This window comes from Petaurus breviceps, unplaced genomic scaffold (genome assembly GCF_028583685.1).
Source record: "Petaurus breviceps papuanus isolate PSGF00001 unplaced genomic scaffold, PetGlider_PUasm1.0 328, whole genome shotgun sequence".
Taxonomy (NCBI): domain Eukaryota; kingdom Metazoa; phylum Chordata; class Mammalia; order Diprotodontia; family Petauridae; genus Petaurus; species Petaurus breviceps.
Genome location: NW_027186094.1, coordinates 94,386 through 107,769, shown reverse-complemented (window position 1 = coordinate 107,769; position 13,384 = coordinate 94,386). Strand labels below are relative to the sequence as shown.

Genomic DNA, 13,384 nt, shown 5'->3' with positions numbered 1-13,384 from the left:
ATATATTGATAGTGGGAGGGGGCCTTAGAAATCATCCAATTCTACCGCATCATTGATTTCCCTCCAAACTCAGCCCTCCCTCCTCCCTAGGACCCAATTAATTACTTTTATTTTCTTAATACTGTTATTCTTTCTATGAGTGTGATCTGAAGCACACTTTGAATCTGAACAAGGAATGTGCCATGTCAGCACTGTCAATGGAAAAGGCCATGTCACTTTTGCATCTTAAATTTCTATAGTAAGAGGGGCTCAATCAGTATTACAGATCTCCCTCGTGTATGTCCATGTTTCTCTTATAAAAGTACTTCCCACTTCCTTTATAAAAACATTATTTCAGAATAAAACTTGAGGATCTATACATGTGACATTTTAATGAAGACATACTTGAATTATTCAAAGATCTCTGATTTCATCATTTCTTTCTCTGAGGTCACTGCAAATATAGAACTTCACAATAGATGATTAGATGGATTCACCTAGGCAATCAGTCATTGTTAGCTGATAATAAAGTTTCTCAAATGGAACCAGGCATTTGCATTTTAAAAACTTCACCACCAGGATGCTTTAACAAATACTCAGCCATCATGGAGTATTGCTGATATTATTAAGTGAAGAGGATCATGAATTGGTGAGCCATACTCCCCCTGGCAAGTGCTTCATCCCATGTAAGGGATGTGTAGGAGAAATGCCAATGGTTTTCACATAGCAGTCAGCCTTCCTCTCTAGGATACACTGCTGTCTGGTTGGTCACACTGACCCACTCCCTGAACTTACAATAGTTCACTCAAGTGTTATCATGAAACCTTGTCATAAGGGAATGTCTAAACATCTTATATAATGCAGACATCTTACTCTTGGCAAAGAAAAAATAAAGACAGTAAAGCAATGGCTAATAAACCATCTCCCATGACCCAGGCAGCCCACAGATACTACATAGCTTGTTCTAAACCCAGTAGTTCTAAAGAAGGCACTCTTGGCTTTAGTTACTATATCCTCTGTGAGCAGTGAAAAGACTAGACAACAAGATAGAATTCTATTATTGTCTGACTGACTTCAAATAGAATTAGTATTTAGATGAAAGTGGAGTCCAGACTTCTCATAGCACAGGGCATGGCCTTGGAATGTGGTGCCAACTAGAACTCATGATGACTCTTGATTTTGGGTTTAGTGTCCTATCCTTGGAAGGTATCTCTGAGTGCTTCTTAACACTGCTAGCTAATTCTTCTGACAGGGATGTTAGCAGGGGCAGACCAGAGATAGAAATGCCCTCCCCTCAGACCGCCATCTTGTCTTTTCTGTCTCCTTAATCACTGCTCCTTTACCCTATATCCAAGTTTACTATGGTCAAGACCTTTGTTCCACCCCAACCCTCCATTTCTAGTGCATTCACCTCATCTGTTTCACCTCCCCCTTGACATCTTATCACTTCTTTCTGCCGTTGTTCTTTCACTCCCCCACACCATGCAGGAGGAGAGGGAGATGGAAACGAATGCTTACATTGGGTGAAAAGAAAAGGGCACTGTGTAAGTAGGAAACAATCCCTAAAGAGTACATTACCTAGGAAGACAGCGTAGTGTTTTGGAAGTAGAGTTCTATGTGGACTCAAGGGAATTGAGTTCAAATCTTGGTTGTGTTACTCACCTCTCTTGTGGTCTTTCACAAGGCCCTTCCCTACTTGAACCTTTGATTAAATGATCTCCAAGCTCTCTTCCACCACTAAAATCAGGGTTCATTGAAGGCTTATTGGGTTGTGGAATATGAAGAAAACTTATCCATATTTTAAGAACCAACACATTGTATTAGAAAAGAAGAAATTCCCACTTACTTGGGGAGCTTTGGCTGAAAGAATTTCAGGGGCCATTTTCTCTTCCTTGATACTCCCTCCTCTTAGGGGAAATGTAGAGATGTAGGGACATAAAGCTAGGGAGGAAAAGAGAACAATAAGAAAAAGAAAGAGACACAGGCCATGCCTTACAGTTCCCAAAATCATGGTTCTATAAATTCTTTGCACCTTCCCTGTCCAAATAGAGATCAGAGAGAAGTCATGGATGGCCTAGCAAATAGGATAGCTGTGTTGAAATATAACTTCCACCCTTCCTACCTGTGTGAACATGGGTAAATCACTTACCTCTTCTGAGCTCAATTTCTATATCTACAAGGAGGGAGTAATGATAGTTTTTGTACCTTGGGGACAACAAATGATGGGATTCAAATGACACAGTGTATGTCAGTGTAAGTAAATGTATTGTTATAATTATCTTATTCTCATCTTTTGAATGACAGCTGGATAGGTGTGGTCAACATGCATTTATTAAGCATTAGACTATGAGCTTCTTGAGAGCAGGGGTTGTTTTTTGCCTTTCCTTATATTCTGAGAATGAACTTACACAGTGCTTGGCACATAGTAGGTGCTTAATAAGTGTTTCTTAACTAAGCACCATCCATATATGCACTAGGCACTGTGTTAATCACTGGGTATACAAAGAAGTGCAAAAACTGTCCCGAACTCAAGGAGCTCACAGTCTAATGGAGGAGACAATATGCAAGCAATGATGTAAAAAAGTTGTAAACAGGATCAGTTGGAGAGAATTAACAGAGGAAAGAGACGAGCACTGAGGGAGCTTGGGAAAGGGTTCTTGCAGAAGGTGGAATTTTACCTGAGATTTGCTGGAAGCCTGGTCCTGGGACAAGTCACTGCCCTGCTGGTTTTCATTATTTTCTGCTCTGTGTATAAAGTTACTGCGGGTCACAGAATCATGAGAGTTCTGAGAAAGAATTCAGTGACCATTTAGTTCAACCCACAAGCCCAGAATCATTTCCAGTACAACTAAGTCTTCCAACCATTGTTTTCCACCTACGACCTAGAGTGAGTTTGGGGGTGAAGGATGGGGAGAGGAGGAATGCTTAACCCTTAATCTAATATGACCATAGATAATACAGTAGACGTATTAGATTATAGGATGTTGAAAACATTTTGCATGAACAAAATGACTGCATCTCAGGTAAAGGAAATTGTCTACTGGGAGAAAGAGAGGGAGAGGGAGACGGAGAGGGGAAGGAAGAGAGAGAGAGAGAGAGAGAGAGAGAGAGAGAGAGAGAGAGAGAGAGAGAGAGAGAGAGAGAGAGAGAGAGAGAGAGAGAAGAAAGGAAGAAAGATGTGTTGCCCAACTGAACAGTTCCAGTTTGGTCCCCAGTGGGGAGGCTCCTTTTCTGTTCAGAGAGGTTGCAGTTAGCCCTTTGGTCTTGAAAAGGACCAAGACATCAGGAAGATGATGCCAAAGGGAATGTAAATTTTTAACCCCTGAAACTTTGTTTTTCTCCTTTTCTCTTAAAAACCTGTCAACCTCAAATCACTCCTGGATTAACCAAAAATAGGTCCCCCGGCCAAGCCCTACTAAATCATAGTTTGGACCCAGATTGACTCAGAATGAATGTGAATAGCAGTTGTTTTGGCTAAAAACCCTAAGGATCTTCCCCTCCCGGATTTTTTTTTTTTAAGACACCTCTCGGCTTCATTTCTGATTAAGTCTTCATAGTTGAATGGGCTTGGCCTCAGTCAGGCTGAGACCTGTTAAGGATCTTAGCTTAAAAAAGAGAATTCCAAGGACTCCCACTGCCTCTTGGGCCATCTCCAGGCGTCCAGATCTATATCTGGCCACTGGGCACAGCCCGCTGCAGGGGTGAAAGTGAGGCTGACGTCTTCGCACTGCCCTCCCTCACTTAAATCCAGCTCACCTACGCGTCGCGGCGTCACCTTCCGGATGATCCTCCACCAAAATGAGAACGCAGGATGGACAGCAGAAGCCTCCCGCCTCCCGCCCCGCCGCGCTCGGATCGCCCGTCTCATACCCCTTCTCTGCCGGCTTCCAGGCCGGCCTGACGGTGTAGGCCACGGACGAATTTATCCCCGCGTTTCTCACGGAGGAGGGAGGCTGTGCGCGGTTCCATTTTCTGCACCGCAACCCGCTGGAGTTTTGCCCAAAGGCTGGGGAAAAGGAATTTGTTGCTATGGCGACAGTCCTCCCTCCCCTTTTCATCCACGCCCTCTGGAAGACTGGCGGTTGGAGGCGAGGAGCCGCAGGAGCCTTCACTGCTGGAGACCATGGCTAAGTAAAGGCAGCAGCACTCTGGACAAAGCCCCGCAGGTGTCCGTGAGCTGTGTTTTACCTCCCGGGATAGTTGGCATCCACGATGCCCCCGTTGCTTCTGGTGTGGTTACAGTCTATATATCCCTCAGTGGTGCTTTGTACCCGTAAGTCTGTATTTGTGACCAGTGTAGCTATCTTCTGCTGGGCAACGGAAGAGAGAGACAAGGGAGCCAGGACTAGACCTCCCTCCCTCCCTCCCTCCCTCCCTCCCTCCTTCCTTCCTTTTTTCCTCCCTTCTCTCTCTTCCTCCCTTTTTTTCCTTCCTTGTCACTTGGGAGACACGAAAAATAGCAGAGAACCAGGAAAGACTTCCCCGAACAGGTGCACTTGAAATGAGTCTTAAAGCACTCCCGAAGAATGAAGAGAGTGGAGAAGACGACGATGCAAAGAAATCACGGCAGTGGGAGAGGGAAGGGGCGCTTAGGGCAGCGCAAGCCCAGCAGCTTGGCGCGAGCTCCTCATGCAAACCACCTCCAAGATGGTTGTCTTGGAAAAGAGGATTTTGTGTTCTCTCCCAAAGGCAAAGGGAGCCACAGCAGCTTCTCCGGAAGATGAGACTTAGCGAACTTCGTGGGATGCAACTAAAAGCAATCTTCAAGCGGAGAAACCATAACCTCACAAAAATGGGGGCGGGGGGAGGATTAATAAACTGAACATGCCTCTGAAAAACAGAAAGTCAGAAAATGACCCGAATTAGGAAAATTATATTGAAAAAATTAGAGCTGAATTTGAGAAATTTGAAACAAACAAAAAAGAAATAATAAATGCCAACTAACTGCTTGTTCTCTGAAAAAACCTTTACCTGATCTGATTAAAAGGGGTGGAAAGCAGAAAACTAAATCAACAAAAGAGCAAATGAGCTAGGTGAAATCACAGCAAACCCAGAAGAAATAAAAAGAGAATAATAATATTATTATATCATTATTAATTAAACTGAAAAAAGAATAATCAGAATAAATTGTGCAGAAAAGAAACTAAATATGCAAAAGAAATAGAGAATATCTTCAAAAATATTAGATACCCAAACTATCAGCTGGCCAGATAAAGATCTTTTTGAATAACCTGATCTCTGACAAAGAAATTAATCTATCTGGAAAATAACTACCTAGGTGGGGGCGGGGGCCTGATAAATTCACAAAATTCTATCAAACCTTTCAAGAACAGTTAGAACCATTGTTGTTCACTTGTTTCAATCATGTCTCACTCCTCGTGACCCCATTTGGGGTTTTTCTGGGCAAAGATATTGGAGTGATTTGCCATTTCCTTCTCTAGCTCTTTTTATGGATGGAGAAACTGAGGCAAACAGAGTTAAGTGATGTGCCCAAGGTCACACAACTAGTAAGTGGCTGAAGCTGGATTTGAACTCAGATCCCCTTGAGTGGTGGCTCTATCTATTTTGGCACCTATCTTCCCTTTTAGAACCATACTTCCCAAATCTCAAAAATTGAAAAAGAACCCTATCAGAATCCTTTTATAAAATTCCTTTTCCATGGGCATTTTGTTAGCCCTTGATGGCCATGTCCAGGTCATTTACCACTAAACATAAAATATGGACTTTTCCCTGGTGTGGCAACAGCAGAAATGAGACCACTGGGATGGAGTATCCTAGACACTAGTTTCTGCCCAAACCTTGGGTACCACAGGTCAAGCCAAATGGCATGACTTTAATGATTTAGTGTATGTGGATAGATTTTTATTAATCTCTTTTGTTGGCATCTCACCCATGTATATCCCACCCACATTCCATACCAGAGAGCCATCCATTATTACAAAGAAAAATATTAAAAAAAAAAAAAAGATTAACAAAAATAATTGAAACATTATTTTAAAAGTCTGACTTTTTTGGTAATATTACATACCAGTAGACCTACCCCTCTTCAAAATAGCAGCTTGAGGGGGACCTTCTAATACCTCTTTTTGGGGATGAACTTGGTCATTATAATTGATACAAATTTCCTTCTTACAGCCCAGTAATGTCCCATTTCTTTTATGTAGGACTTTTTTTTTAGGCCATTCACCAATGAGTTCTCTTTTCTTTTGAATTCTTTGCCACCACAAAAGAGCTAGGTATTTCTACTCAAGCAAAGTGTTCCTTCAGTTATGACATTCATATAGTTTACATCTAGCACAATTTCTCTGCTACTGCTTGAGACAAGTGTGTAATAGTAATGGCATTTAAAAATTCCCCTGTATTGGCTTGGTTTTTGGTTTGAATGTGTTAAAACCCAGAGCTTGTTAATCCCACTTGTGGGATGGACTTGTTGAGGTGAAAAAAGAGGGCTGAACTGGGAGGAGCTGGTGATGTGAATTTAGAGAGGCACAAGCAGAGAGAGAGACAGAAGAATTTTTTGGAAAGCAGCATTGTGGAGGCAGAGAGACGGAGAGGATTACTGAGGGCCAGTTCGAACTGCCCAGGACTTTTGAGAGTTGCCACCCAGAGCTGCCAAGGACTGAGGAAACATGGCTGTTATGCTGGTACTTTGTCTGTTTTGATGTTATTTTGCCAGATTCATCCACTGATGAAGGACAGTGCTGTTGTTGCAGAATTCTTGGAAGCTTGCTGTTGGTTCTGAAGCCCTGAAGGATTTTCTTGTTGTATGTTTACAGAAATCCTGGAAGAGGGTTTTGCTAATGTTTTCGGGGTCCTAGTGATGGAGGATGGGATCCCAGTAGGTTCAGCAGGAATTCTGATCTTTTCTAAGACCAGAAAACCTGCAATATTGTCTGGAAATAATTCAAGGTCTCAGGCTTAATTGGAGTGAGAGTTGTAGAAGTTTATTGTTACGCTTCTATGAGAAGTGGGCAAGAGTCCTTTAGGGGACCTGCGAGTGAGAGGGGTACATGCTTTTACCTTTAAAGGGTAGGGCTGCCATTGTCAGGGCTGACCAGATGGGAGGGGCCTCAGTGCATAGACAAAGGTCAGAGCTGACCAAGAGGAGAATGTGAATAGAGAGTTTAGATAAGATTTGGGCCAGGCCAAAGGAGACAAAAGGCAAGGACAAAGGAGGGTGTGGGCCAGGCCCAGTAGAAATGAAGAGATTAAGTAAGAACAAAGGGGTCACAGGGTGTTGCCTAGGTGGAGTGTGGGATGGGGAGAAGGGGCAGAGCTCAAGGGTGGGAAAGGACAAATTGCAGTTACAACTTCACAGACTGGTTTTACAAGTTGGTTTGACCTAGACCCCAGGTACCCCATACTAGGACTGTTCTGCAGACAGAGAATGAATTAATGAAGAGACTGGAAATATATCTTGTGGCCTTGCTAAGCTTTGTCTCCCCAGGAACAAAGATTGCTGAGAACTTGCCTCGAGTCACAATGAAGAAAAGACCTCCTTTGGGTATTAAGTGCTGTGCTTAAACTTGTTGTAACTCTGGGGTAGATTCAATTGTGATCTAGGGGTGGGGAACTTTTGACCTTTTTGTGTTCTATGGTTGAACAAATGAATGTACTTTACTTATGATTGGAAACTAATCTCCATTTGAGAAGAGAGGCTTTGTGATGGACTAAATGAAGGTACAGCCTAGGGGTGGAGTAGTATTTAGAACAGGGACTTTGTAATTGATTGAATGAATGTAAGGTCCTGGGGTGGGGTATTACTTGGAGATTATTTAATCACACTTAGTAAATGCTGTATTTTGAATGATGTCATATTTTGATCTTCTCTGTTCTTAATTTGTCACTGAATAAAGAGAGCACCTATGCTGGTATTTTGAACCTTGGGAAGTTGCCTTTCCTTGGCATTACATTACAAAGCTCTAGTCACATGTTTTCTCACATTCATTACATTTATCAGTTTTATATCCAGTATGAATTCTAATGATTTTTGCAAGTGTGGATTTCATACAAAATGCCTTCCCACGTGCTTTATATTGATGAGGTTTCTCTCCAGTAAGAATTTACTAATTCTAGTTAGCTGCCTTCCCTGGTAGGAGAATTTCTTATCTTATTTTTTTTTTTTATCATGGTTCTCTCAAGGTTAAATTCCCTCATGTTAATTCAGTATACTTCTCTGGCAAAAAGACCTACCTTGATATTTAGAAATCAAATTTTATTGCATTCAATCAATGAAAATTCTCCTTTTTCCTATTCCACCCACAACTTTTCCACTGAGAAAGCAAGAAAAATAAAAATCCTCACCATAAATATTTGTAGGGAAAAACAATTTCCCACAGTGACCTTATGCCCCCCGCCCCCAAATGTGTCTCAATCTGTATTCTGAGGTATTGGGTCACATGTTTTATGAATCCTTTGGAATTATGGTTGATCATGTAAGAGGTGATATTTTGGTATCTTCTCTTGCTCCCACAAAAATTATTTTAAGAAAATCAATAGATGTGGGAAAGCTCCTTTATCTTATTTTACTAAGACTGGGGTTTTCCTGGAAGTATGACAATGACCAGAGGGAACTAGAAAGGCAACAGCTCAGACCTTAGAAGAGGTCTCAAGTGTTCTCACAACCAAGCCTATGTAACTTCATATATTGAGGGAATGTCGAGAAATAAAGTGAGGAATTTGACTAACCCTAAGTCCTCCAGGAAGGACAGAGCTGTATGAGCTCATTCAGGCTTCTGCATCAGTGTGGCGGGTCCCTGCTTCCTCACCTGAAATTTACTAAACTCCTTCCGCTGCACACCGTTTCTGAGTTCTTTCAGTGAGAAGGGGTTTGTCCTTCTAAGGGGTATCATGTGGATCTTCCTAAGGCCCCAGGGGAGCAGTGGACAGTGGAAGTTCAGGGCCCACTCCCTGACTCTACCTGGGAAGTCCTGTGGTCCCCATAAATGGGTTTCTCACAATCATTGCATTTATCAAACTTCTTGAGTCTTTCAAAGTTATTTGTATTTACAATATTGTAGTTATTGAACAAATTTATCTTCTGGTTCTGCTCATTTCATTCTTTATTAGTTTATACAATTATTCCTGGGCCTTTCTAAAACCATCTTCTTTATGGTATCTCACAGTACAATAGTGTGCCATCATATTCACATAAAGTAAGTTATTTAACTATTCTTCAATTGATGAGTACCACCTCAATTTTCTATTCTTTGCCAGTATAGAAAGAGCTGCTATAAATCTTTTTTGTACAGGAGTCCTCTTCATATTTCCTGACTATCTTTGGTATATATGATGGAATCCTAATAAAACTGCCCCCAGCTCCAATATTCTAATTTCATTATAGGCCTGGTCCTACTGAACAGCAGATCAAATTTGAGGTACAGGCTCTGGGAATCCCACCTTGAACTCTGATTAAATTGTATGAGACATTTGCATGAGGCAATAAGCCTTACATTTTGGCTGTGCCCAGACCTCAGTTACTAGCCTAGCCCTCTATTATCCATCTGCTTCCCACCCTTGAGCCTATCAAAATATCAATCCACCCTAGAACTGGCCTAGCCCACCATTGTCTGTAGTCTCCAGGTAGCCTCCAGCAACTTCCCACCCTTAATCACTCATTGACCTCATCTGACTCCTCCTGAAGACCCTCCCCAAACTCCTCCCCTAGACCACCCCAAGATTCCTCCCACAATGTTTTGTATATAAGACCCCATCTCACACCATGTTGTGTGAGAGGGCCATAGAATGACCTAGCACAGACTGACTCTGTGTCTAATACAAGCAAACTTTTAATAAACTTTACTTTTCTTTGGCTGAGAAGACGAGTCGAATTCATTCAGCAGGACCTGTGTGTTGGTATTTTGGGGTGTGCAGAGTGACCCTAACCCCCTTTATGGGTAACCTCTTCAATGCCATTTACCTGATGCCATGGTCTTCTTCAAGAACAAAGGACAAACACAACAGCCACCTCCCCATTGACAATGTATGTACATGATTGCTTACATGTTTGTCTTTCACATTAGAATGTGGGCTCTTAACTCTTCATTACTTGGTCCCTTCCTGCCCTTTGTAGTCTTCTCACATTGCTGTTGTGCGCACACTTTGTTATATAGCAATGTTCTCAGTTTAATTATGGGGATAATTAAAGCCCCAACTCATACACTTGTAGAGAGGAGAAAAAGACATATATAAAGTACACTGCAAATTTTAAAGCAGAATATAAATGCCAAATATCACAATCCCTCTCAATGGGGGGTCCCTGAGGTTTATTTATGAGAATGGGGGGATTTTGGTGCCAGTACAAGGCAGGAGGCACCTTGGATGGCAGTGATGGAATGTGGGGTGGAAGGATGATTATAGCTGGCAATCAACCCACAGGCCTATTTCTGTATCGGGCACCCCCTCATTCCCCTGACCAAAGTATTCATCTACAGTGTTGGCATAAATGGGGATTCTTCGCCAACAAGCCTGGACAAGATACCTTCACTTGCACAGTTCAGTCTATCCCATCCCTGGAACCTTTCTTCACTAGATTCAGGCCCCTTAGTGATGCTGAGAAAAGCCTAGATCTGGCATAGATTTGCATCAATTCTCTCTCCCAGTCCACTCCTGGTATCAACCTTATGTAGGCAGAGAATATGAAGTTACTGGAAGACTCCAGCCCCAGAATGCACTCTTCAGGAAAGAGTCCTAATAGATTTCTCCACCATAGCCTAGCCTCATCATCCCCTTACTCCTCAGGTCAGGGCTGCCTTATGTGAAACCTACTCTTCTATCCCTGGACTTATTTCCCTAGTGAACACCTACAAACACCCCCTTTTTCTTCTTCTGTTGAGGGATACCTGTGCTGACTCATCTGACCATGCATTTCCCTTGGAGCCACTAACAGATATGACTGTGGCCTGAGCAGGGAGACAGTAGCTGTACTATCAAACATCTACACACACACACACACACACACACACACACACACACACACACACACACACGTTTGCTATATCAACTTCATGTATGCCTTCCATATTTCCTATCAGAATTTTTTTTAAAGACAAAGGAGTGAAAAAATTATGAAAATCAGTCCTCTTCCAAAAGTTTGAAATTATGGACAATGTGACACGTTAATGGGTCCACAACTTTTCATAGTTGGGGAAGTGTCTTCTTTGGGGCCATTTGTTCATTATAACTGTTACAGTTTCTTTCCTACGGTGCAGTAATATTCCCTAACACATTTTAGTTTTATTAACTACTCCTTAATCAACAAGCATATACTTTGTTTTGCATTCTTTGCTGTGACAGAAAAGAGATATTTCCATGAGTAAAGGACTTCAGTCACAGCACTTGTGTTGTTTCTATTTAGTGTGAATCTTCCAGTGTAGCTTTAGATAAGGATGCTGGACAAATGTCTTTTCACATTCGCTCCATTTATGAGATTTCTCTTCAGTATGAATTCTAAGGAGAGGCACATTTACCACTCTTCTGGCTTGTGCTCCAGTCATTGAGTGATCACAAACATCTTTTCTGCCCTGGAACTGTGAGAAAGGTCCCTGTTACACTGTGGCCCCAAGCTCTAGTATACAAGTGATCCTCCTTGCACTGGGATTGCCATCCAGGATTGTGATCCTGCCTCAGTACTACAAAGAAGACCCCTGTAATCTCCCTATGACCAACTGCTCAACCCCCTTACCAGAGCTGAGAGCTGTGGAAGCAACCACTGCTGTTGCTGATTCAGTGGCTCCCAAGGCATGCTCCTGGATTACTGTGGTGAGGCCATGCTGGCATGGCCAGTGCTAGACTGTGCTCCACTTTCACCCAGGTGTGACAGACCTTTCCTGCTAACCTTCTAAGTTGTATTTGGAATCTGTGAAATGAGAGGTCTGGAGACCAGCACTGGTGCCACTGATTCAGTCATCCCAAGGCCCACTTCTGGTTAACTGGGATATGGCCTGTATTAGACTTTCCTTCTCTCTCATCCAGGTGCAAAAGACCTTTCCTACCAACCAGGTTGTCTCATGTTGGAAAATTGTTTCACTCTGTCTTTTTGTGGGTTCTGCTGCTCTAGAATTTGTTTAGAATCATTATTTAAAGGTATTTGGAGGGGTTGGGGGAGAGCTCTGGCAAGTCCCTGCCTTTACTCCACCATCTTGGCTCCACCTCTCCTCAGTCTAAATTCTGTGATGTTCAATAAGACTAGATGCCACACTGAAAGATATCCCACTTTTAGGACATTGATAAGGTTTCTCTCCGGTGTGACCTTTCTAATGTTTCCTCTGTGTCCATTGCCCATGAAAAGCTACTTCTACATTCACTGTATTCATAAGGTTTTGCCTTATATGACTTCTCTGATTTTGAATCAATAGATTTTTCATGTGAAAAGAGTTCTCACATTCCTTACATTCATAAGGTTTCTCTCTAGTATTAACTCTCTCATGCTGAGTAAGGTCATATCTCCAATAACAAAATGTTTATCTCCAGCAGGAGTTCTCAGATGCTGAATGAGCCTACATGTGTGGAAGAAGGCTTTCCCACATTCAGGACATGATGAGATTTCTCTATATTCTGGATTTTATTGGATTGTTTGAGGTAGCTTCTTAGCGAAGGGTCTTCTCAACTTCCTTGATAATAAGGTTTGTCTCCAGAGTGAATACTCAGATGACCAGTAAGGATATATCTATGATAAATGGCCTTCCCACCTTCATTATATTCATAAATCATCTCTCCAGTGTGAATCTTTTGATGTTTTGTCTGTGACCTTTTCTCCTGGAATATCTTCTCACATTCATTAAATTCACAAGTTTTCTCTCTTGTATGAGTTCTCTGATGTTGAATCAAATCAAATTAAATCACTTTTCTTACAGGTCTTCACACATTCATTACAATCATAAAGTTTCTCTTACGTGTAAGTTTCTGATGTTTAGTCAGATGACCCATAAAGGGAAGATAAAATATTGCAAGGCTTCTCTCCGTTAAGGTATGTCATATTAAAATAAGGTCTAAATTATGTAATAGTAATGGAATTTAAAAATCCCCTGTATTGGCTTGGTTGAGGGATAAAACCCAGAGCTTGTTAACCCCACTTGTGGGATGGACTTGTTGACGTGAAAAAAGAGGGCTGAACTGGGAGGAGCTGGTGATGTGAATTTAGAGAGGCACAAGCAGAGAGAGAGGCAGAAGAATTTTTTGGGAAGCAGCATTGTGGAGGCAGAGAGACAGAGAGGATTACTGAGGGCCAGTTCAAGCTGCCCAGGACTTTTGAGAGTTGCCACCCAGAGCTGCCAAGGACCGAGGAGACATGGCTGTTTGCTGGTACTTTGTCTGTTTTGATGTTGTTTTGCCAGATTCATCCACTGGTGAAGGACAGTGCTGTTGTTGCAGAGGTCCTGGAACCTGGCTGCTGTTTCAGAGGTCT

General features: G+C 42.2%; 1 protein-coding gene across 3 annotated transcripts in view; it reads right to left on the bottom strand.

Annotated features, from left to right (window-relative positions):
* LOC138167907 (zinc finger protein 420-like) overlaps nucleotides 1-6,011 on the bottom strand; it is a 29,469-nt gene extending 23,458 nt beyond the window's left edge. The window contains exons 1-3 of one of the 3 annotated variants that reach the window (XM_069096876.1): nucleotides 3,736-6,011; nucleotides 2,658-2,765; nucleotides 1,826-1,920 (exon numbers count right to left, since the gene is read on the bottom strand). In XM_069096876.1, coding sequence (XP_068952977.1) covers nucleotides 1,826-1,861 — 36 coding nt within the window. In that variant the 5' untranslated portion in view covers nucleotides 1,862-1,920; nucleotides 2,658-2,765; nucleotides 3,736-6,011. The remainder of the gene's footprint in view (nucleotides 1-1,825; nucleotides 1,921-2,657; nucleotides 2,766-3,735) is intronic. The other 2 variants (XM_069096877.1, XM_069096875.1) reach the window with 2 other exon arrangements.
* Between the last annotated feature and the right edge of the window lie 7,373 nt (nucleotides 6,012-13,384).